This window comes from Diabrotica virgifera, chromosome 6 (assembly GCF_917563875.1).
Source record: "Diabrotica virgifera virgifera chromosome 6, PGI_DIABVI_V3a".
In the NCBI taxonomy this organism is placed as follows: domain Eukaryota; kingdom Metazoa; phylum Arthropoda; class Insecta; order Coleoptera; family Chrysomelidae; genus Diabrotica; species Diabrotica virgifera.
The window spans coordinates 250396190-250421740 of record NC_065448.1 but is presented as its reverse complement, the minus strand read 5'-3'; the positions used below and the strand labels follow the sequence as shown (position 1 = coordinate 250421740).

General features: G+C 32.4%; 1 protein-coding gene across 2 annotated transcripts in view; it reads left to right on the top strand.

The window, feature by feature from the left end:
• LOC114338534 (adenomatous polyposis coli protein) overlaps positions 1–25171 on the top strand; it is a 216516-nt gene extending 191345 nt beyond the window's left edge. For both annotated transcript variants that reach the window (XM_028289138.2, XM_050653906.1), the window contains 7 exons: positions 4616–5009; positions 8236–8553; positions 9903–10255; positions 10942–11262; positions 14759–15167; positions 19172–19348; positions 22017–25171. In XM_028289138.2, the coding sequence (XP_028144939.1) occupies positions 4616–5009; positions 8236–8553; positions 9903–10255; positions 10942–11262; positions 14759–15167; positions 19172–19348; positions 22017–22152 (2108 nt within the window). In that variant the 3' untranslated portion in view covers positions 22153–25171. The remainder of the gene's footprint in view (positions 1–4615; positions 5010–8235; positions 8554–9902; positions 10256–10941; positions 11263–14758; positions 15168–19171; positions 19349–22016) is intronic.
• Positions 25172–25551: the final 380 nt, after the last annotated feature.

Below are 25551 nucleotides of genomic sequence, written 5' to 3'. Positions count from 1 at the left end.
TCCAGAGAGACGGTTGAGTTAAATGAGTTGAGTTTTGAATGAAATATTTGCAATTAAACATCATTAAATGTTCTCTTTATTTCCCCCTGTAACTTCTTAAAATGAACATAGAAGTTTTCAGGGACTTTCGGCCCTCAGTAATAATGTAATCTTTCATTCTGCGTTTAAATTTTTCAAAAATATTCATTATATTTCTCTTGATTCGAAAAAAATGAATACATTTAATAAAACACATTGAACATTTTGACAGGCGACATTTTCCACCTATGTCTTTAATATTTCAGCAGTTTCGAATTTTATTGTAATACATGATATTTAAGTTCCACACTTTTTCACTGTTAAAGTTATTCATTTTGTATTAATTTCAAATTTTAAATTTTCCAGTGTGTTTTATTTATTAGTATCCCACAACTCTAAAAGAGTTTTGTGCTACACTTTACGAGAAACCCTTCACACTTCTCGATTTTAAATTAAACTATGTCTCGATTAAATCATGTCTAGAGTTATTATCTGTCATTCATGTCATATCTGTCATAAATTATAATAGAACACGAATTTATTTATGGGTACTTAATGAGATGATGGAACATTACAAAATTAATAAGAGAATTTTTTAGGATGCATGTTTAAATAAATGTGACTGACTAATCAAGATTGCTCGATGTTGTTTTAATTTTTAGTAAACCTACTAAAAACTTGCGATCTGCCGCACAGCCCTGCTTTTAGCTGGTTTGATATAATATTTTAGTTGGACTGGCAACGTTGCCTAGAAAAAAGAATGACATATGTGACAAGACCAATTTACACAACTAGAAAAACACGATTTTCGGTTATAAGACTTGTACCAGTTTTTTTTGACGCGAAGTGTACTATACCTAATGTGACCCAATATTTCTTAATTGAAATTGCTGAAGGTATCTGTTTCACGGAAATTTCTACACTATTGAGCTCGATCTATATGTTTAGTACAATTATTTTCTAGTCCTTTAGACAACAAATGTGTCATAAAATGTGTTGTATTCATAGCCACCTTTACTTTACAAGCCATGAAGAGAAAAAGGCAACGTCGCAATTGATGACGTCCGTAGTCTGACTTTCGGACTACCGCTTTCGAAACTCCGATTTTAAAGTACAAATTCTGGTAAAATTTATAGTATTTTTTGAGTCGAACAAGAAAATAGTATTAATTAGAAGTTTATACAAAATAATATTAAAAGTAATTCCTTGTAAGTAACGTTTATTATACAAAAAAAAACCAATAACAAGAATATAAACGGGATTCATTTTTTTCGAATCCTAAGAAACGTAATAAGTATTATTCAAAAATTTAAACGCAGAATGAAAGATTACGTTAGGACCGAGGGCCGAAAGTCCCTGAAAACTTCTATGTTTATTTTAATAAGTTACAGGGGTGAAAACTAAGAAAATTTAGTGTGATTTTTAGTTTCAAATATGTCATTAAAAAAACTTTTTATTCATTCTAAGGGACTTTCGGCCCTCAGTAATAAAGTAATCTTTCATTCTGCGTTTAAATTTTTCAAGAATACTTATTAGTTTTCTCAGGATTCGAAAAAAATGATTACATTTAAAATACAAGCGTCAAAATTTTGCATTTTGTTCCTTTCCACTTAAAGTTTGTCGCACTTATTTAGAAACACCCTGAATTGATAAAGAACAAATCTAGTTGTTAAACATAAGCGAATTAATAAAAAAAAAAACAGAATGTTAAGAAAACCGGAGTCTATAGTTGGGTTTTAATTTCAGTATTTTATAAATGCCCGGTACACCATAAAAATTTAACTGGTTAGCAACAATATTATACCAGCGCTATTGTAAAAGAATTAGGCTATAACATATTAAAAAAATCACTTAAATCTGCCAACAGGTTTAGGAAATATAAGACATTAAAAATTACAAAATTTTTAGTGGACGGATTTCTATATGCACGCAAGTTTATATAAAAATATATTATATTGAACTAAAATCATCTTAATAACATACCTTTTAATGTTCTTTATAATTTGGAGCACGAAATATTGTAAAATATTTCAGTTTCTCTGTAAATACAGTGAAAATTATTTTAAAACAAATGAGAACTGTCAGAATTAATCGGTCTACCAATAGATGTTGCCAAATTTCAACTTCATGGCTTGTTAAGTAAATGTGGCTATGGTTGTATTTCATCTTTTCTGTAAATACAATTACATATTACTTAATTTATAATATTTTCATATTTTTAAAAATTCAGAAATCTCAAAATTTATTTCAGTTTCTCTCACTATATTTCCCAGATAAGACATTTTTCGGTGTTTAACAGTCTCTAGCAGTTCTGCTCTAATCTTGTTGCCCTCCGTAGTCCTTATTCATTAGTTTTTCTTGCTGTCCAGGGTATCGTCAGCATCCATCTATGAATCCACATTTCCAATGCTTAAATTATGTTCACCATACAAAAGTATAAGAGACCCAACATAGCACTTAACCATTCTTTGTCTCAGTTCTAAACTGAGATAATTATTCCAAAGAAATTATTTCAATTTCATAAAAGTAGTTTAAGAGGATCGGTACGTATTTTCGGCTGTAATGCTATTCAAATGGGGATTCATTTTTTTCGAATCCTGAGAAAACTAATAAGTATTTTTGAAAAATTTAAACGCAGAATGAAAGATTACGTTAATAGCGAGGGCGAAAGTCCCTGAGAACTTCTATAATGTTTATTTTAATAAGTTACAGGGGTGAAAAACTAAGAGAAAATTTAGTGTGATTTTTAATTTCAAATATATCAATCAAAATAAACTTTTTATTTATTCTAAGGGACTTTCGGCCCTCGGTAATAATCTAGTCTTTCATTCTGCGTTTAAATTTTTCAAAAATATTTATTGGTTTTTTCAGGATTTGAAAAAAATGAACACAATGCCGTGGTAATATTTTCCAAATCTATCTTTGTCTTACAACCCACTCAGCCGAATATAATATTGTCAACATATATTGTCAGTCAGACACTGACAATCAGTGACAATTTTAAATATTTGACATTGCATCGGGAATATGTTGAGTTATTGATTAAATATTATTGATATATAGTGTATTTGATAAATAATTGATTTAAGACGTGAACTTATTAAAAAGTTATTTATTGTGTATTATTTGTGAAAGATCCAAGCAGAGAATACATCAGGATAATTTATATTCCGTGATCCAAGTATTTTGTTGTTAAAGATGTTCAAAATTGTAAGCGTTCCATAACAATATATTATTAAAAAATCACTTTTAACACTTTTCCTCTTTTCTCGATTGAGTATTAGTCTTTGTTGTACAAATAAATTATTACAATCACTGAATACATAGTTAGTGAAAAAATTATCACATTTATTAACTGAATTAATAATTTGCAATTATAAAAATAACAGTTATCCAAGAACATTCAAAACCCATCTCTTTAAATGAATGATGACATTTTCAAGTAGAATGACATTCTAGTAATGTTTACATATCCATACCAGTGTGAATTTTACTACACGTAATTTGCCGTGTAAAGACAGAAAAAGTAGGGATACACGTAAAATATTTGCGAATTATGTACCCATAGCCTTAAGTAATTGCTGTTGTGCGTTTTATTTCTGTCTGGATCTAGTTGGACTGTTATGACAGTCCCCAAATATGTCATTTTGTAAACTTTTTCAAACTGGACTCCAGTTAATTGAATATTAAGCATCTGATGTGGGTTACGACTAAAAACTAAAAATTTGGTTTTGTTTGAGTTTATTTTAATCCCCATTTCCTCTCCTACCTCGTGAATACAATCAAGCAGAATTTGGAGACCTTCAATATTATCTGACAGAATTACTGTATCGACTGTATATCTAATTACATTAATGTCCAGTTGCACCAACAAATAAACGATTGATTTGGATTGCCCGTTTATTTTAAAATATAATTGTCAAAAAACTGCCAAATTAAAAACAGAAATTTTAACGATTCTCCCAAAAAATATTAAATTTGAACGTTTTTCGAAAGAAAAGTGTTGTTATTATATTTGATGGTAAAAAATTTAATATTTTTCGGGAGAATCGTTAAAATTTCTGTTTTTAATTGACAGTTTTTGACAATTATTATATTTTAAAATAAACGGACAATCCAAATCAAAAAATCAATCGTTTATTTGTTGGTTCAACTGGACATAATATGTAGTTTCCCGTTGATTTTTATTCCATATGGCTATCCCTGAAGTGCATTTTTAAATAACTGGTCGGATAATGTTGGCGACAAAATGCAAGCTTGTCTGACTCCTCGTTGTATGGAGATTTCGTCGATGTAGTTATCTCCAATTTTTACGATAGTAGTTTGATTCCAGTGTAAATGTTTAATGCCACGAATATCTTTGTCACATATTCCTATATTCTTTTGGCATCTGCATAACTTTTACATGCTGTACTTTATCGAATGCCTTTTCGAAGTGCACGAAGCGTGCAAATACATCTTTTCTTTGATCACAGCATTTTAATCGACCCATTATTAACATTTCTTTAGTTTGAAACTGTTATAACGAGTAAATCATTGTATATAAAAGAGTTTTTAATCTAATAACACTTACTATATAATGCTTAATTTTTTTTAGTAATGGAAACTGCATTAGACAACGACGAAGATGAAGTTACCCTATTTTCCGATGCCAGGAGCAGTATAGAATCAACACCAAAGAAAATACGAAGTTTAAGTAAATCCATGACTACGAAACAACGGAGAAACCAAGCTAGAGATCGTTACAAAACCTACACAGTAGCCGCGGAAATGTTAATGAGGGAAGATATTGAAAAACAAAGAGAAATCAGTGAGCATAGTACGTTAACATGTACGGAACAATTTAAAAGTGCGACGGAAGGTTATAGAACTGCAACTTCTGATAGTAGACTGGCAGATGCCGAGAGTAATAGTAATAGTTACATCAATTCACCTACATATAGTTCCGGAAAAGAAAAGCTAACGCCGAAAGAAAGAAGACAGTTAAATAGGTAAGCCGGAACTATTTTTTACATTGTTTTTATGTACTTTGTCTATCTGTTTGTCACTTTGTCCGGGAAAAATCATGTAATCGATTTTAAACATACTTCCCGACTAGCTAGAGATCTGAAATTTTTGGAATATCTCAGAACTCGATGACAATGCAATATTCAACACTTTTTACATGGATACGTTGAGTTTTATTTGGAATTTTAAGCCATTTTAAATTCTATATGGTAAAATTAGTTCTCACTTTTTTCAAAAGATGGCTCTACTAATTTTCTCAATAGTTACTGTCTATATTTTAGTTAGAAAAATTTTATAAAATTTTGATGAATAAATAATTTTTAATATTTCCCTTAGAATTGTGTGTAAAACATTTTCTTTGATTTATATGAGTTAAAATCAATTACAAAATTATTTCATGACATAATCATTGAAATAACAAAATAGGTTATAATTTTATATTGTGTCCTACAAATAATAAAAACGTGGTATTATAAAAAGTTATTTTTTATAAAAGTGTAATATATTATATGTTCAATGCTAGTGACCAAAATCGGTTGAAAAAATAAAGCATATGAAAATCAACGAATTAATCAATGAATCAAATATTTGTTTCTGAAAGATATAGGTACGAGAGCGAGTCAATAAGTCCGCGACTTTTCGAATGAAACACAGGCTTTTATTTAAAAAGATATATTATATTTCAACATAGTCTCCTTTGAGTTCTATACACTGAGTCCAACGTTTCTCCAATTTTTTTACCCCTTCCGAAAAATATGATATGTTGAGGTCATCAAAATAGGCGTTTGTGAGATGATTCGCCGTAGAAGTCGAGCTCTTTCGATCTCTTTCTGCCGAGCTATTTCTTCAAGTTTGGGAACAAGATATAGTCACTAGGGGCCAAAACTGGAGAATAGGGCGGACGAGAGAGCAGTTCGTAGTCTAATTCATAGATTTTGCCATGGAAACTGCACATGTGAGCACCCTTTGTTCTGGTGGAAAAGAACTTTTTTCTTGGCCAAACCCGGTTGTATTTTTTTCAATTCCTCATTGAACACCGACTCAATAATAAACTGGTATACTGTTTTCCTCTTTCGAGGTAGTAAATGTGGATTATACCGCGTGCATCCTAAAAACGGTAGCCATAACTTTATTAGTTGATAAGTCCAACTGTGTTGTCTTTGGCGCCGATTTACCCCGAGAAACCCACTGTTTTGACTGCTGTTTGTTCTCCGGTGTGTTGTAGGGGATCCATGTGTCGTTCACGGTTAGTAAACGGTTGCAAAAACTCGTCTAAATTGCGTCTGAACTACGCCAAACATTCCTGCGGTTGCGTTTGTGGTCAATTGTGAGCTAACGCGGCACCCATCTTACAGAAAGCATTCCCATGCACAAGTGATCATTCAAAATTAAAACCACGGAGCCATGTGAGATGCCTACAGCTTCTACAATCTCTCCCACTTTCAATCTCAGACCGGCTAAAACCATCTCGTGAATTTTTTCAATTGTTTCGGATGTAGAGACATCAACTGGACGTTCAAAACGTTCGCAATCTTCATTGCTTGTACGGCCAAATCGAAATTCAGTAAACCACTTCTTTACCATAGAAATGGATGGTGCAGAGTTCCCATATACTCTGGGTTAATTAGCAAAATACAAGGAGAAGTTATTTACCAGCAATTTTATTGCTGGAATCGAATCTTATGATTGTATATATTAATAATATAGGTATGTAAAGTCCGCAAATAGTGAGCTACTTTTTTTATAAACAAAATGGCGCCCGAAAATCGTGTTTTTTCAATTTTTGCTCTATAACTCCAAAGATGTTAACTTTACACCAAAAACACCCAAATAAAAATTCACCGTAATTAAATTCTGCCTAGAGACTTGTTTTTCCCGATTTACTTCGACTAAAATTTTCCCCAGAAAATGCGGATTTTTCCAACAAAATCTTTAATTTTCAACTAAAATTTTAGATAAGTAATTGTTAATCAATAATTAAATAACTTGGTAATAGAAAAGCTCTTTTCGTATAGATTTCGACCAGAAGCCGATGGAAATTGAATGAACAGTTTAGCAACAATTGAATTGTTAATTACAAATTTACGGTCTCTATAATAACCACAATAATTATGATACATAAGAATAGCTATAATTTTTGTATAAAAAGACACTACCTGTGAACTGAAATTGGACTATTTAAGCGGCCTCAGCAATATTTTAAAATAAACAATTTTTTGGCTTATAAACAAATAGAATATCTCGAGAAATATTAAATTAAATCATGAAAACGGTATTGGAAAAAAAGCTGCAGGACGCTTCTTTTAAAAGAAAAAACGTTTAATTGTGATGAGTGGTACCTGAGATACAACCGGTCAAAGTTGACCGGCATTTACGGCAAAGATATAAACAGTAGGATCATAATTTTTGAACCATCACCTTTTTATTTCGGTTCTCTTTCTCAACACCAATTTTCATATCTTTAAAATACTCATAACATATATTATTATTATAAAAACTATCGATATTACGAGTGAAAATTGACAAAAATAGCAAAATTCCAATCAAAAATTAGGTTGGAGAAAATGTAACCCTCAAAGTTCAAAATCGGTATACGTTAACAAAATGCATTTTCTCGGCTTCCCATGGAGAAATTTTCTTCATTCTTTTTTTGTTCCCAAGTAACTCATCGAGTAGAGCCATCTAACTAATGCATTATTAAATGTCAAACTTGCTTTTGTTTTGTCATAATAGATTAATTTATTTATAAGAAAAGAAAACTACATATTTTTTCCAGTTGTAGACTTTTTTTAGATAAACTTACTACAAGTGTACCTTTTAACGTTAAAAACACAAATATTCTCATTTGAAAGCTGTATAATTATTTAAACAATATTTATTTAAACAAATTCAAAATTTTTGTTATAATAAATAAATTAATTTATTATGACAAAACAAAAGCAACTTTGACATTTAATAATGCGTTAGTTAGATGGCTCTAATCGAGTTACTTGGGAACAGAAAAAGAATGAAGAAAATTGCTCCATGGGAAGCCGAGAAAATGCATTTTTTTAACGTATACCGATTTTGAACTTTGAGATTACATTTTCTCCAACCTAATTTTTGATCGGAATTTTGTTTTCTTCTCAAAACGCGCTGTACTCTGCTATCAACGTCTATTTTTATTAATTACTGTATTTTTATTTACTGATTACCGTTTATTTTTTGCAGATCACGTTTCGAAACACAAGTATTAGACCAAGCCATAACCGATATTCTCCAACAACCTGTGATACACACCGTAGACCCCTCCGAAGTGCCCCAATTAAGTTCCAACTCAAATAGCTGTTCCTCTTCTCCAGCACAGAGCCCAGCTAGAACCAAACTAAGTATTAGACGAAACTTTATGCAAAAAAGACTAGAAAATAGAGAAAGGTTCAGGACGAGAACTATAAGTGAGTCTAGTTTTTCGCCCGAAATTTCTTCTGCGTCGCCTCCCTTAAATGGTGAATCGGAAGTACAATTGCATTTACAGAAGGAAGCTAACAGGTAAGGATATTAAAAGATGGTTGTTTTCACAAATTTTACAAAAAAAAAATGTGAAAACTTTGAATTATCCACGTACGTCTGTCTGTCTGTCTTCCTTAAACACAACTCCTCCGTCATTATACCAGGTAGAATGACAAATTGGGTGTCAAATGAAAGCTTATAACCCAAGGATGGTACTAAAGGTGATAAATTTGACATAGGCTCTGTGTCCGTCTGTCCGTCCGACCGCGAATATAACTCCTCCGTCACTATACCAGCTAGAATGACAAATGAGATGTAAAATGAAAGCTTATAAACCAAGGATGGTACTAAAGGTGCGAAATTTGACCCAGGATTTTCGGTTTTATAAATGCGAACAGAAGTACTGTTTTAAAGTCACCTGAATAGTACAAGTGATAAATTATTCGACGCGCCTTCGCAAGACGAGAACAAATATATACTTCCGGTTTCATGACCGTCTGTCCGTCCGTCCGCGAATACAACACCTCCGTTATTAATACAGATAGAATGACAAAGGAGGTGTTGATTGAAACCTTATAACCCAAAGATGGTATTAAAGATGAGAAATTTGACATCGGACTTCCGGTTTTAGAGTTGCAACCGTAAGTACTGTTTAAAATTACCGAAATAGTATAAGCGATATATTATTTGACATGCCTTAGCAAGATGAAAACAAATGTAAAATTTTGGTTTTTTATATCATTTCCGGTTAAAATGTTCAAACCAGAAGTGCCATATTATTGTCACAAAAATAGTTCATGCAACAGATCAATCGAAGCGTATTGAAAAGTCGAGTAGTTCTGATATTTCTTAAAGTATCTGTTAACAGTGTTTAGATACTTTAAGAAATGGGGCCTACAACCAAACCCATCGAAGACTGAAGTAACTATTGACAATAATGCTATACAACAGACACTTAAAAATATCTGGGACACGATATCAAAACAAGCAGAGACAATCAAACATATGGAAAACAGAGGCGAATAGGTCGGATATGGGCAGCATTTAGCAAACTAAGCCATATTCTAAAAAGTGCAATTCTCAGCTGTCTCAAGTGAAAAGCTTATAACCAATGGGTTTTACAACGCTTAACTGGAACTTGGCAGGCACTCATCTAGAACACAAGATAGACAAGGCGAATCATGGATTGGAGGCCTAGAAAGAAGCTGAGGACGACCACTGACTAGATGGACTGACGACGTCAAATGAGTACCGGGAAACTGATTACTAGCGGCCCAGTGTAGAGAACACTAGAAATAATTGAGAGAGGCCTATGTCCAGCAGTGGACGCTGGACGTACAAAAGATGCTTAGATACAAAAGATTTATATTTATTTTTTTTAATTTCAGGGTCTTGAAAACATTGCGAGATACAAAAACCCAAGATGAACTCCTAGATTGTGAGACTTTGAGTTTAGTGAGCAATGATGACGATTCGGAATACAACTCTGGAGGTTCTGTCAACTACAGAACGTATCACAAGAGTTGGGGATTGAAGAAAAATGTTCCTGTTATTACCAATATCAAGACTAACGAATTGAATAATCATCAAGCCGAAACTAGTCCTGTGGAAGAAGTCAATTCTGATGATGAAAACATTGAAAATGAGTGCAGAGTATTCGCCAAACCGAAAATAGTAAAACCAGAAGGTAGGGTTATCACAGAAGAAGCTCCAGTTGAAGAAGTGCCCAAAGGAATAAGAGGTAGGAACATTCAATAGTATTTGTTGATAAAAATTGTATATATACTAAGGATTTTCACAGTTTTCACTGTATTCCTTCACTCAATCGTTCTCTCCAGTCCTTTCTGTTTGCCAGTCCCCTTCTTGCAGATTTCTTTCTTCTCTGCCTCTCTTTCTTCTTATCGGACTCGTCTCTGTTATTCTATTTATCCAATGATTTTGGTCTGCTCTTCTGACGTGTCCGTACAGGTTAATCTCTTCTGTTCGATGTAGTCTATTATATCCCAGTTCATCCCCATTTCTCAATCTCTCAATATTTTTCTATATCTTCTTGTTACTCTGCAAGGAATTCCATCTCTGATGCTCTTATTTGTTTTTTGTTTTCTTATTTATTGTCAAGGCTTTGTATCGGCTTTGCAGATTGAGTCTTTGGTTGCTCAGAAATTTCCTCATCTTCAAAAAAATCTGCTCTCGATTGCTCTATTATGGATCGATTTCAATAAATCTTCAGTAATCCAGACTCCTAAGTATTTCAGTTTGTTCACCTGTTTAATAGCTTCATATTATCACCATGATCCCTTCTGTACAGTTTTCAAGTGCTTGTGTAAATACTTTCTAAATCCATGCACTAGAATCATATGAACATCACTTCATTTAACAAATATTACCTAAATATTAATTTTTTACTACCTTTAATCTCTTTTTCAGGCCGTAGAAAACCACTTTATTCCAAAACCATTACCAATTCAACACCAAAGAATATAAAACCAGTCAGGAATATGACCTCCAATTTAGTGAAAAACGTCACATCGACGCTTAAATCCGGGACGGCTTTGAAAGCCGTGGTTTCGAGGCAAAACAAAACTGTAACCGCACAAACACAAAGTAGAACATCGAGTGGATATGGCAGCAGAAGCGTATCAAATTCAATGTCGCCAAAAACGAGTCCTGCACGAACACCAGCAAGCAGTAGAGGTAGTCCGAAACATGTGGCCACCCCCAAAGCGACGAATTTTAATCCATTAAAGGGTAAGCTATTATCTCTCTCTCTCTCTTTTGTCGTTACCCCATTACTGAGGATCGTGATTTCCAATATTCCTAACAATTTTTTCCATTAGTCTCTATCTTCAGCTGCTCGAAGAGCTTCGCAGAATGAGTTTCCAGCTGAATTCTTTATTTGGTCGGACCATCTAGTTGGTGATCGTCCTCTTGATCTTCTCCCCGGAACGTTTCCAGAAGCAATTAATCTCTGCAAACTATCGTCACCTCTGCGAACCACGTGACCGAAGAATTGCAGAATTCGTTGCAGACATATTGTGGACAGCCCTTTTTTAAATCTCGAGTTCGTTTAGAATGGGAACGTTTGTCCTATGAGATGTCCAAGGTATGCGCAGCATCCTTCTCCAGCAGCACATCTTAAAGGCATCAATTTTTTGGCGCTCGCATGCGCAAAGAGTCCAAGTCTCTGCCCCGTATAGAAATATTGAGAATACAAGGGCATTACACCAGTCTTCGGCAGTCTCTTAAGGCATTATGCTCGATAGTAAATTATGTGATAATATACAGGGTGTTAGTAAATAAGTATGAAAAACTTTAAGGGGTAATTCTACATAAAAAAAATAATGACAGTTTGCTCTATAAACGTATGTCCGCAAATGCTTCGTTTCCAAGATACGGGGTGTTAAAATTTTTTTTCAAACTGCGAATTTTTTTATTGCTTTAAGACCTTTTAAGCTATGAAAATTAAATTTGGTGTGTTTCTAGAGGTAGTTATTGCGCATTTTTTGGCAAACAAATAACAATTTTATATTCATCATTGGCGCGCCTACGGGTAATGGCCTGAATTTTTTTAAAGAAAAAAATAGTACGCCACTGAGATATTTCCAATTAAAAATTATTTTTGTATTTCACGTTTAATTTATGATAAAGAACCTTTTTTTGTTTTTTTTTCATATGGTACACAGTTTTTATGCAAAAAAATAAAACATCTTCGTGCGTATTTTTCATTTCTTAATACATTATCCAGAACTCTCCAATATAATAATACCAAAGTAGAACAATAACAGAAGATAGTTCTATAAAGATTTTAACTATGTGCAATGCTACAACAAATGTTCAAAATTACCTCATTTAAAGGTGACAGAGTAATGTTATATTCACCATTGGCGCGCGTACGGGTAATGGCCCGAATTTTTTAAAGAAAAAAATAGTACGCCACTGAGATATGTCAAATTAAAATCATTTTTGAATTCCTCGTTCAATTTACGACAAAAAATTGTTTTTGTCTTTTTTTCATATGAGGCGCCGTTTTTATGCAAAAAAATAAAATATCTTAACGTTTACAAAGTATTTGAAATAACTGTGTAAACAGCTGTCCGGCGATTGTGCATCCCTCTGAATCAAAAAGAAGCAAAACCATCATTTACTTTTCTATCTTTACTCAGATTTGAGTACTAGAAAGTTCCTCTTCTGTCCTTTTCCGAGACGAATGAAAACGGAATGTGATTGCAAGGAATCCTTTTTGTTTTCTATATTCGTCGTCTGCGGTCTTATAAATTCTTAAATTCGCAGATTAAGGATGTACCAGAAAGAACTTTCAACATGAAAAGTCTCATATTTAAATTACTATTTACCATTTAAATGGTGGATTCTGCATCTGAGACTCTTCAATTTGTTTATTTGAAATAAGTTTCTATGCATATGGAATCTACCTCGAATAATTTGTAAGCGTTAAGATGTTTTATTTTTTTGTATAAAAACGGCGCCGCATATGAAAAAAAAGATAAGAATGATTTTTTGTCGTAAATTGAACGAGGAATTCAAAAATGATTTTTAATTTGACATTTCTCAGTGGCGTTCTATTTTTTTTCTTTAAAAAATTCAGACCATTACCTGTACGGGCGCCAATGGTGAATATAAAATTATTTTGTCACCTTTAAAGGAGGTAATTCTGAACATTTGTTGTAGCTTTGCACCTAGTTCGAATCTTTTTAGTAATATTTTCTGTTATTGTTCTACTTTGGTATTATTATATTGGAGAGTTCTTGATAATGTATTAAGAAATAAAAAATGCGCTCGAAGATGTATTATTTTTTCGCATAAAAACGGTGCACCATAGGAAAAAATAAAACAAAGGTTCTTTTTCATAAATTAAACGTGGAATACAAAAATATTTTGTAATGTGAAATATCTCAGTGGCGTACCATTTTTTTCTTTAAAACAATTCAGACCATTACCCGTAGGCGCGCCAATGATGAATATAAAATTGTTATTTGTTTGCCAAAAAATGCGCAATAACTACCTCTTGAAACCCACAAAATGTAATTTTCATATCTCAACCGGTCTTAGAGCAATAAGAAAATTGGCAGTTTGAAATAAAAATTTCAACACTCTGTATCTCGGAAACAAAGCATTTGCGGACATACATTTATAGAGCAAACTGCCATTATTTTTTCATGTAGAATTATCCCTTAAAGTTGTTCATACTTATTTACTAACACCCTGTAAAAGTTTTGTGTATTTCGCTAACACGTTTGCTGCTAATAACTAACCCTTCATTCATTCATTAGTTAATCCTTACAATCCCTAGTAATTATAGCTAACGCCACGACGTTCAAAATCCTATTCTTGGATGAGGTGGATTACTCCTCTGTAATTTATAGCTTGCTTTGTGTCTTTGCTGCTGGCGTGACTATTTTCTATTTAGTCCTGTCCTTTCACTAAGCCAATCTTTAACATTCATTGTTCTTATATCTTCTTCTACATCATCCAGCTATCTTCTTCTTGATTATTATTCGCCTGTATAGCCACATCTCGAACGCTTCAAGTTTTTTCTCCATCGCTTTGGTGATTGTCCAGGATTCAACTCCGTAGTAAAATATTGATAAGGTATAACATCGTAGGAGCCTCACCTTTATCTCCAGATTAAGGTTGTGGCTTTTAAAGAGTTTTGCCATGTTGTTGAATGCACTCCTAGCCTTCTCTATTCTACATTTTATTTCTTGCGAGTGATCCCATTGTTAGTTTACCATTGTTCCAAGATAGGTATACTGTTTTACTCGGTCCACTGGTGTATTCTTGATAAGCAGTTGGACGTCTCTAATTTTATTTTTGCTGATGACCATAAATTTAGTTTTTGATATGTTTACTTGTAGTCCAAATATTTCACTTACTTTATTTACTTTGTTTATGAGTTGCTGTAAACTGTTCAAACTGTCTGCAAAAATAACGGTGTCGTCTGCATAGCGGATGTTGTTTAGGCATTCTCAATTTAGGAGTATTCCATGCTCGCATATTTCCAAGGCTTCACTAAATATTTCCTCTGAATATAGGTTAAATAATATAGGTGAAAGTTACATCCTTGTCTAACGCCTCACAGAATCTGGATCGCTTCCGTAGGTCATATCTAAGATTTGTTCTTATTGTAGCTGATTGGTTCCAATTGTGACCGATTGGTTGGATTTTTTAATATATTGGTAGCAGCTTTACAATTTTTGGCTCATTTTTAATACTTTATTTTTCTTAGGGACTCCACCCTTAGACCGTCAAGGTACATTCACAAAGGACGAACCAAATTCAAACAGTACTGCACCTTCACCTACAGTTACCAAAGCTACCAGCAAAATTCCCACAGTCTCCAAAATTCCAGCCTTCGCATCTAAAATAGCTTCTAAAATAACATCACCGTCTTCTATCTCTAAATTACCTGGGAAACCACCCATAAGCACAACGAGAAATGGTTTTACAAAATCTGCCAGTTCTGATAGAGCAAACAAGAATCCTAAAGTGTATAATAGGTCTACAAGTGCGGACAGTAGAGAGCAGAATACCAGGAAGATTCATGCGAGTCCTTCAAGTCAAAGCTTGAAGGGAGAAGGGAAGCCTCAGCAGAATGGGGCTGTGAAGAAGTCTTCGATACCCAGTCTTACTCAAAGGTAAGTTACATTTTTCATTAAATAATTATTTTATTGAAGTTATACTTCTTTAGGCGCGATTGGGAAAACTGTTGAGAATGAATTTTTATAAAAGCGACAATATGAAGTACGCGCATACCGACAGTATGAAGTTAGTTACTAAATATTTCAAGTTTTTCTTCTTATGGTGCCTATCCGTTACGGATGCTGGACACTACCATGGCTATTCTGACTTTGCTGACTGCTGCCTTGAAAAGTCCGGTAGTGGTTAAGTTAAACCATTTTCGCAGGTTATGCAGTCAGGATATTCTTCTTCGTCCTGGACCTCTTCTCCCATGCACTTTACCTTGAAATATGGTCCGAAGTAGGTTATATCGTTGTTAATTGCGCATTATATGGCCCAGGTATTCCAGTTTTCGACGTTTTATGGTTAGACTAGTTCGCGCTCTTTACCCATTCTATGTAGAACTTTTTCGTTGGTAACTCTGCATATCCAGGAAATCCTCAACATGCGTCTATAGCACCACATCTCAAATGCTTCGAGTCACTTCAGGAATGCTTCAGTTAAGGTCCATGACTCCACGCCATATAAAAGAACGGAGAATACGTAGCATTTTAGTAAACGAACTTTTATTTGCAATTTTATATCGTGGCTGTTAAAGATTTTTTTCATTTTGACGAAAGCTGATCTTGCCTTCTCGATCCTTATCTTAATTTCCGTCGATTGGTCCCACTGTTCATTTAAGTTTGCACCCAAATAACAAAAGTTGGTGATTTGTGTTATAGGTTGTTGGTTAACTAGTAATTGACCAGATGGTATCCTATTTTTGCTTACAACCATGTATTTGGTGTTTTTTTATGTTAAAATCAAGCCCAAACCTGCTACTTACTTCTGCCACCCTGGAGACAAGTGTCTGCAGACCTTCAAGACTGTCTGCAAAAATGACAGTATCATCAGCGTATCTTATGTTGTTCAATCGTTCTCCGTTTATACATATGTATTCGTTTATACATTCATAATGTGCTATTTCAAGTTACGTATGTATAATACAAATAAAGTGTGAAAAAAAATATATTGGTGTTAATAGTAAATACACTCCTGGTCAAAAAAATCCGAACATCTTAAAAATGGGTAATTTTTGATGTCTCGAATCTCTTAAACCTGTTGTTCGATTTTAGTGATTTTTTAATATGTTATAGCCTTATTCTCTAAGAATATGAATGTAGTAATAGTGTTGCTGAACAGGTAAATGCATTGTATACCGGGTGTAACAATAATACTGTGTTTTTTCCTGAAAGTTCGTAACACCCTGTGGAATATTGTAGCATTTAAAAAATATTGAAATTACAACTCAATTGCATCTTAACATTCTGCTTTTTGACTCTATTCACTTATGTTGGATAATGAAAAAGGTACTTTGACAACTAGCTATGTTCTTCATCAATACAGGGTGTTTCTAAATAAGTGCGACAAACCTTAAGGGGTAATTCGGCATGAAAAAAAAAAAAAGAATGTGTGTGCACTTTGTACGCACGTAAGAAGTTATACTTCTATTATATGATTTCAATGAAATTAATATACTTTAAAAAGTTTATTTATATTTTATTTAAATACTAAACTAATTTTAATACTTACTATTTATTTTCCAAATAGGTAGTTACTATTTTTTTTTAATAGGATACTGAAACATTTACAATTACGTACCTGTCGCTTTTAAAAACTATTTAAAAAGTCACTACAATTATAAACTTGCTTTTTTCTCTGCCATCACAACAATAAAAACTAATATACACAACATTTGTTGATCCATAATCTCCAACAATTATTGACAGATGATTTTAACACCCAATACGATCCCGTACAAGGTTTGAGCGACTAAATATAGTGTCATATAACGATAATTGACTAATATACTGTCAGGGAATATATTACAGGGAATGTAAAAATTCACCCTCGTCCCTAAAGAAGTATAACTTCAATAATAACCGGTTGATTTATAAACATGTGTCCGCAAATGCTTCGTTTCCGAGATACCGGGTGTTAAATTTTTTCTTACACACTGACGATTTATTAATTGCTCCAAAAACCGGTTGAGATATGCAAATGAAATTTGGTGGGTTTTAAGAGGCAGTTATTGCGCATTTTTTGACATACAATTATGTATTTTATATTCACCATTGGCGCGTATACGGGTCATATTACCTGTATGCACGCCAATGGCGAATATAAAATTTTTAGTTGTATGTCAGAAAATGTGAAATAACTACCTCTTAAAACCTACCAAATTTCATTTGCATATCTCAACCGGTTTTAGAGCAATAAATAAATCGTCAGTTTGTAAGAAAATATTCAACATCCCGTATGTCGGAAACGAAGCATTTGCGGACATATGTTTATAAAACAAACTGTCATTATTTTTCATGCAGAATTAACCCTTAAAATTTGTCGCACTTATTTAGAAACACCCTGTATTGATGAAGAACATGGCTAGTTGTCAAAGTACCTAATTTTTCATTATCCAACATAAGTGAATGAGTCAAAAAGCGGAATGTTAAGAAAGGCTAAGGCTACAATTGAGTTGTAATTTCAATATTTTTTAAATGCTAGAATATTCCACAGGGTGTTACGAACTTTCAGGAGAAATCACAGTATTATTGTTACACCAGGTATACAATGACATTTATCTGTTCGGCAACACTATTACTACATCCATATTCTTAGAGAATAAGGCTATAACATATTAAAAAAATCACTAAAATCTGACAACAGGTTTAGGAGATTGGAGACATCAAAAATGACCGATTTTTAAGATGTCCCGATTGTATATTTGTTATAATTTGTATTCGCGGTGTGCAAGTACTTGGAAAGGGAAACGAGAAACGACCGTGCGCGAGTCGCGGAGAAATATTGCAACTATCTTAAATAATTCATATTGTCAATTGAAATTGTCAAATTGACGTATATTTCATACCTTCTGTCATTGACGCAGAAAAATTATATATTGCTCCACAATATTGATATGATATGCAATTATTATATAAAGGTAAATTTAATTAATTGTATTTTGCTTGAAGTAGTGCATTTTAATAACTGATTTTATTTACTACATACAATTGTTTACGTTTGCTAAACATAACCTGCATCTTATTTTTTCTTCTTATTATTTTTTTGGACTATGGTCTTGACAATTATCCAGCAACCAGGACTAATATAATTGGCCAATATAATTAAAAGTGCGAATAAAAGTACAGAGCGTAGAAATAGAGGTCGCTTTGCCGAACTTGCACGGTCCCAATAGAAAAAAATTTGTATAGAAAATCTGACGTTTTTAAGATTTTCTACGATTCACATCAAGGGAAAAGTAAGAGGAGACTACAGTTCATAAAAAATGACGTATTAACGTTATTGTTAATTTTTGGTATTATTTTATTAAAATTTCCATCAATGGATGGCATCTGCTTCAAGCCTTATTCGTAGAAATTACTAAGTACCCTATGTTGAGAGATTTACTGCATTCACCAGACGCAAACACGTTCACAACTGTTTCCGCTTTTATTTTTAAACTTGTTGACAGCGAGCTGAACGGTTGGTTGTTTAGGTTAAAATTTGACATTTTGCTTGCTTGGTTTGAACGTAACCTAAAATAAATTTTCTCAATAAATAATTTTTGGAAATTATTTTTTTTATTAAAGGAAAAACGAAAATGGGTTTAATAGATAATAACGTAGCTGAATGTCTTCAGTAGCCGTTATTTTATATATAAAACCCTTATAAATATATTCTATAATATATACAATATAAATTCCCGCCATATTTTTTCAATTATCAACACGTTTGCAAAGTTCAACTTAAATATTTTATGCTTGCAAAAACGGCGACCGCTTTCCAAACATGTTTGACGTTAGCAAGTCGTTCAGAAGCATAAAGCGCAAACTGATTGCCAACGTTTGCATCTGGTGAACGCGCCCATTGTAAATTACATTAAAGAAAATTATTCTTTTTACATTTTTTATTTTTTTTTTAGATCTAGTAGTAATACTAGTTTAAATTCGAGCGGTAGTGCAAATTCAAAGAAGCAAGTAACCAGTAAGATTGCAAGTTTGTGGAAGAAGATTGAAGACAGTAAAAAACAGACACCTAAACCAGACACTCGAGTCTGGATTCAAGCTGAAAGTGAAAATGAACCTCCTCGTTTAATCAGGTGAGTTAAAATTAGGCAGTGGATAGGTAGCCGGTACCGGTGACTTCTTCCGTAGCCGGTAGTTGGCTTTTATTGAGTTGGTTGCCGGTACCGGGTACCGGTAATACATTAGGTAATGATGTATTAGCATGTGTATTACTTACGAAAATTATACCAAATAGCTGCATTTACATTATACACATTTTCAATGATTGTGCGAAATAAGTGCATTTTATTTTAAATAATTATTTTCAAGCAGTGTGCATTTTTATGAAAAAGTAACAAAAGAGATCACAAATAATTAACTCAGAGATCAAGTAAAACTTTATTAAAAAGTAACAATAGTTATGATTATTATGAACCAAAATTTAGTTCCCATCACAGATAATCAAATTTGCCTGATTGATGCAGTTCTGAAGGCAAAACTCTGCTTTTCTGTATGAACAAGATGCTGTATAGATTTCCATGTTTCACAAGTTACCATAGTTTTAAAATTGATACCGAAACAAGATTAGAAGGGATTAGAAACTATTTGTTTTTTAAATTCAACTTGATCGGATTGGCTTTTCATTTTCTTTTTTCTTTGTAAACCAATTACGGTTACATCTTGTCCTTTTATATGTTTATTTTATATTGAATATATAGGGCTTTTCATTCACAGTCATTTGTTTCGAGCTTCTGTCATGTGTCATATAATATTAATATATCTACGTCATACGTTATTGGTATATTGGGACCGTGCAAGTTCGGCAAAGCGACCTCTATTTCTACGCTCTGTACTTTTATTCGCACTTTTAATTATATTGGCCAATTATATTAGTCCTGGTTGCTGGATAATTGTCAAGACCATAGTCCAAAAAAATAAGAAGAAAAAAATAAGATGCAGGTTATGTTTAGCAAACGTAAACAATTGTATGTAGTAAATAAAATCCGTTACTAAAATGCAGTATTGCAAGCAAAATACAATTAATTAAATTTACCTTTATATAATAATTGCATATCATATCAATATTGTGGAGCAATATATAATTTTTCTAAGTCAATGACAGAAGGTATGAAATATACGTCAATTTGACAATTTCAATTGACAATATGAATTATTTAAGATAGTTGTAATATTTCTCCGCGACTCGCGCACGGTCGTTTCTCGTTTCCCTTTCCACGTACTTGCACACCGCGAATACCAATGATACAAACCAAAGACGTATGACGTAGATATATTAATATAATGTGACACATGACGGAAGCTCGAAACAAATGACAATATAGAGGAAAAGCCCTATACTACTCAAACAAGAAGCAAACCTAAACATAACCTAAACTAAACATACCCTTGATTTAGTTAGGCATGTCATGATTTAGACCAATAATAAGCGACTACCGGCTACAGAACAAGTCACCGGTACCGGCTACCTATCCACTACCTTAAAATTAACGGGTAATAGGAATAACCTTCAAAACGTTTATTCTTCTTCTTCTTCGGCTTTTTCCCTTATGGGTTCGCTTTTTTTACAGCACTATATTCTCCCAGTCACCTTTTCTGAGGTCTCTATCTATCATTGCATGTTTTTTTTTATTCCAATATTTTTTTCGGCCACCTCTGGCATTCTTTGTACAGGCTCGTTCCACTGCAGGGCTCTATTTTCCACCTTTTTTGTAATTGAGAATTCTTCCATATTGTTCCAGATTCCCTCTATTCTTGTTCTATCCTCTCTGGGGATTTGAAGACATTTCATATCCAAGTCCAATTCAACTGTTCATATTTTATTCCTTAGGCTTATTGTTATTGGTCATACTTCCTCTCCGTATAGAGTAATATTTAGCACTATGCACTGAAAGATCTTTTTTTGTTGTTTTCTTTGGTTAGAGTATTGTTCCATTTCACTCCATAAAGTACTTTCGTGGCTTGTTTTCCCCGTGCTATTTTCATTTCTATATCTTTCATTCAAGAACTATATCTGCTTATCATTGACCCTGAATACTTAAGTCTTACAAATTTTAATAGTCTTTTCTAAACTTAAGTTCAAATCGGCAACCTGGGATCAAATACATACGTATTTGGTCTTGCACATAATTTATCTTAGTCCTTATCTTTAGTCACCATAGCTCATACTATTCCTTTAATTTACTTGTGATATATTCCATGTCCTCCGTGTTTTGTGCAATAATGACTTGGTCATCAGCGAAAAGTAGTGAATGTGATTATCCTCTTGTACTGGTTTGCCCATTGTTCCATATTTTCTATACCAATTTTCAAAGCTTGATCTATGTATAGCTTAAAAAATGTGAGTGATAGCCACATCCCTGTTTGAGACCTTTTGTTACAATTGTTTTTTGTTATTTTATTGCCTAACTTAATTTGCACCTGTGTTACTTTATACAGTTTCTGTTATATTGACTTCTTTCTCTCCAACCTGCATTTTTCTCATTGCTTCCCACAGTTATTTGCTGGACACGAAACATAAATATAACATAATAACAAATACTTCTAAGGTCTACGAAACATAAATATGTCGGTTTGTTGTATTCTAATGATTTCTCTTGAACTTGCCTCCTTATCTTCCCGACCTAAGACCTTGTTGTTTTTATGCTGTTATAATTTCATTCAGTTTGTTTGTTACCACTTTGGTTGTTAATTTTAATGTGTTTAATAAATAAATGATGATCTCTTATCCAGAAATGTTTTTAGGAGCAACACATTTGACAATAAAGATGGGTCAGGATTGAAAACACGTTGTGAAACTGAAGAGAAGCGCATTTCAAGGTTGGACTCTTTCGTTATAACAGATGGAGGTGGGGATGGAGTTACGACTGATAGTTTTTAATTTAGTTTCAATTTAGTGTTCTTTTAAGGGCATTCTTTATTTTTAGCATTTTGTCTTTATATACTGTGAATTATTTATTGTAGATACATATAAACTATACAGTGCTTTCAATTTTTTTGATTATTTGGGTTATTGTGTGTACCTTTTACTAGATTTTGTATTAAATTAATGTGATTTGAAATCGGCCCATTTTGAACTTTTTACTCGAACTATATTTTTTTTTTAGAAACTATTACTCGGATCAAAAAAGGGGTTAGGTTGTTTGAAAGATAATTTAATATGCTTTAATATGAGTACACATTTATGAAAATTTATTTCGACTTCTTATGTTTAACATTGTAAAATTCATCAAGAAAATTAACTTTATTGCTAACACAAAAAGGGTATTTGACAATTAAAAATATAACAATTAATGTTTTAAGGTACTAGTACACTTTAGAAGACCAAAAATAAACATTTTTTCAAGATTTTTTTGCTCAAAACCTTTATTAAAAATGAACATAAAACTTTTTACATATGAGTTACATATGTAACTCTTAGAGAATACAAAAATATATCTTTTTTTTTATTTATGCACGTACACTAATATTGTAGAGGGCGCCAAATTCGAGGCCTCGAAAAAAGTGGTTCCGATGGCGGACAGTTAATCTCAGGATTGGGATCTCTGGGAATTCAACCCATAAAAACTGCTGTTTGTTAGAAATATCTAAAAGGGCTATCTAAAATAAAAAGTACTGTACCAATTGCATGCAATTTTGAAAATTTGCATGAGCATTTATTATAAGAAGAAGTACATGTAAAACAATTTTCATAAAAAAATATTGAAAATTAAACGATTTATGCGCCATCTACTGACACCGTGAAAATAAAAACATAGACTTTAACTATTTTAATGGGAAATAAGCCACAATATTATTAAAAATGATTTTTATTAACGTTTCGACGCCCAAATCGGGTGCCGTTGTCAAAATACAAAATAATACTAACATAAACAAAAATGTTGTTGCTTAGTAAAAAAATTCTTCTAATAATTTATTTAATTTGACTCATTTATATCGGCAATTGAGATACGCATGATACATTTTAAAGTAGAAGACTTTAAAATGATATTGCCAATATTTATGAGTTGCGTTCCTGGGACGACTTTACTGAAAGATAGTTCATTCGATTACATGAAATCAACCCCAACTCAAGAATATCCGTCACAAAAAATCATAGTATGTGATCTGTCTTTAAAAAGAAAGAGGAAGTCAATAGAAAGAAAATACCACAATTAGTAAGTCAATAGTCGAGTTAGTACATAATTTATATTTTAGTATTACTTATATATCCATGTATTATTGATATTATTTATAATTTAAACAAAATTATAGTAAAGTCAGAATTTGGTATTAATTTTGAGAGTAAATTAAATGTAAAACCAAATACTTACAATGTCGGGATAGTATCACGAGGTTTTTCCTGGTTTTCCCTCGTGATTTACTATGAAATCTCTAACGCGAGAATTTTAATGTCACAGTTGCATATGGTTGTCTTTTTAAAGACAGATCACATACTACGATTGTGACGGATATTCTTGAGTTGGGGTTGATTTCATGTAATCCAATGAACTATCTTTCAGTAAAGTCGTCCCAGGAACGCAACTCATAAATATTGGCAATATCATTTTAAAGTCTTCTACTTTAAAATGTATCATGCGTATCTCAATTGCCGATATAAATGAGTCAAATTAAATAAATTATTAGAAGAATTTTTTTACTAAGCAACAACATTTTTGTTTATGTTAGTATTATTCTGTATTTTGACAACGGCACCCGATTTGGGCGTCGAAACGTTAATAAAAATCATTTTTAATAATATTGTGGCTTATTTCCCATTAAAATAGTTAAAATTGTAAAAATGCCCCAAGAAAATATCTTCAGAACAACATTAAAAAACATAGACCCACTGATGCAGTGATTGGGGCTAATAGAGATCCTGAAACATAAAATTTCAAAGTGATTATTGAAATATAAGTAATTTCCTATACCGTCAACTAGGATTTTTGACAAATATTGAAATTTGGAAAAATGACGAAGTGTTGAAAATTTTTTTTTTAATTAGCTAAAACATTTTCATTTTCAAAAACCGCCAAATTGACATTTTTTATCTGTTCAAAAAACCCCTAGTTGATGGTATATAAAATTACTTATATTTCAGTAATAACTTTGATATTTTATGTTTCAGGATCTCTATTAGTCTCAATCACTGCATCAGTGGGTCTGTTTTTATTTTCACGGTGCCAGTAGATGGCGCATAAATCGTTTAATTTTCAATATTTTTTTATGAGAATTGTTTTACATGTATACTTCTTTTTATAATAAATGCTCATGCAAATTTACAATTTATACAGTACTTTTTATTTTAGAAACTCCCAAAAAAAGTATATGAATTTCGTACTTTTACACTAGGATATCCCTTAAATTATCTTTCAAATAGTATATCCCTTTTTTTGATTCAATTAGTTTCAGTAATATAGTTCAAGTCAAAACTTTAAAGTGGGCCGATTTTTATGCACGTAAGTTTATTATTTTTGAAGAACTTTTTCAAACTTAGTAAAGTCAATATATTGAGTGTTATGGTAAATTTGTAACTTTTTTTGCATTGTGAGAAGTCTAGTAAAACGGTTGATGTTAAATAAATTAACCTATTTTCAAATGTACTCTTAAAATATTGAACAATGTTTTTCTTAATTTAATTTAAGCCATGAAAATGTATTTCTAGTCGCAGTTATTTTGAATAAGACTGTATATTGTATTTATTTAGGTAGCGTTATACTGTTCCCGTGATAACTTAGTGTAATTTGTATATACATAATAAAAGAAGAAGTAGTTAGTGATAGTTTTTTAAGATTTGTATTTCCTTTCGATTTTTTAATTAGCGAGCCACTGCTGAAGCTCGCTATTCTAGTTAGAGGCTGTTTTTTGTCATATATTCTAGATAAAGTCGTTTATATGAATAAATATGCTTTTAAGTTCAATTGTTGCGTTAATTATTTATACACTTATGGACGAAAATATTGCATATTTTGAAATTAACGTGTGAAATCAAACTTTTGTGCTGCCCCCAATGTCAAAAGAATAGGATTTCTTTTCCGAATGTGATGTTTTGAAGTATCATATGTATAAGTAGACGAGGGCATTTAGCACAAAATAAATAAATTTTTAAATACAGCACCTAGAGACTTGCAGTTTTTTGCATTATGTTCAGGATGACGTCAAGAAAAAAGTATACCATTCAAAAATGGGTGGAAATGCATAATTGCACCGTAAAGTGCATCCAAAATTGCATAAATATAAAAATAAAGTCAGAATCAATATACTAACGAACACAATTTATTACTTGGGAGGTTTTTGGGGT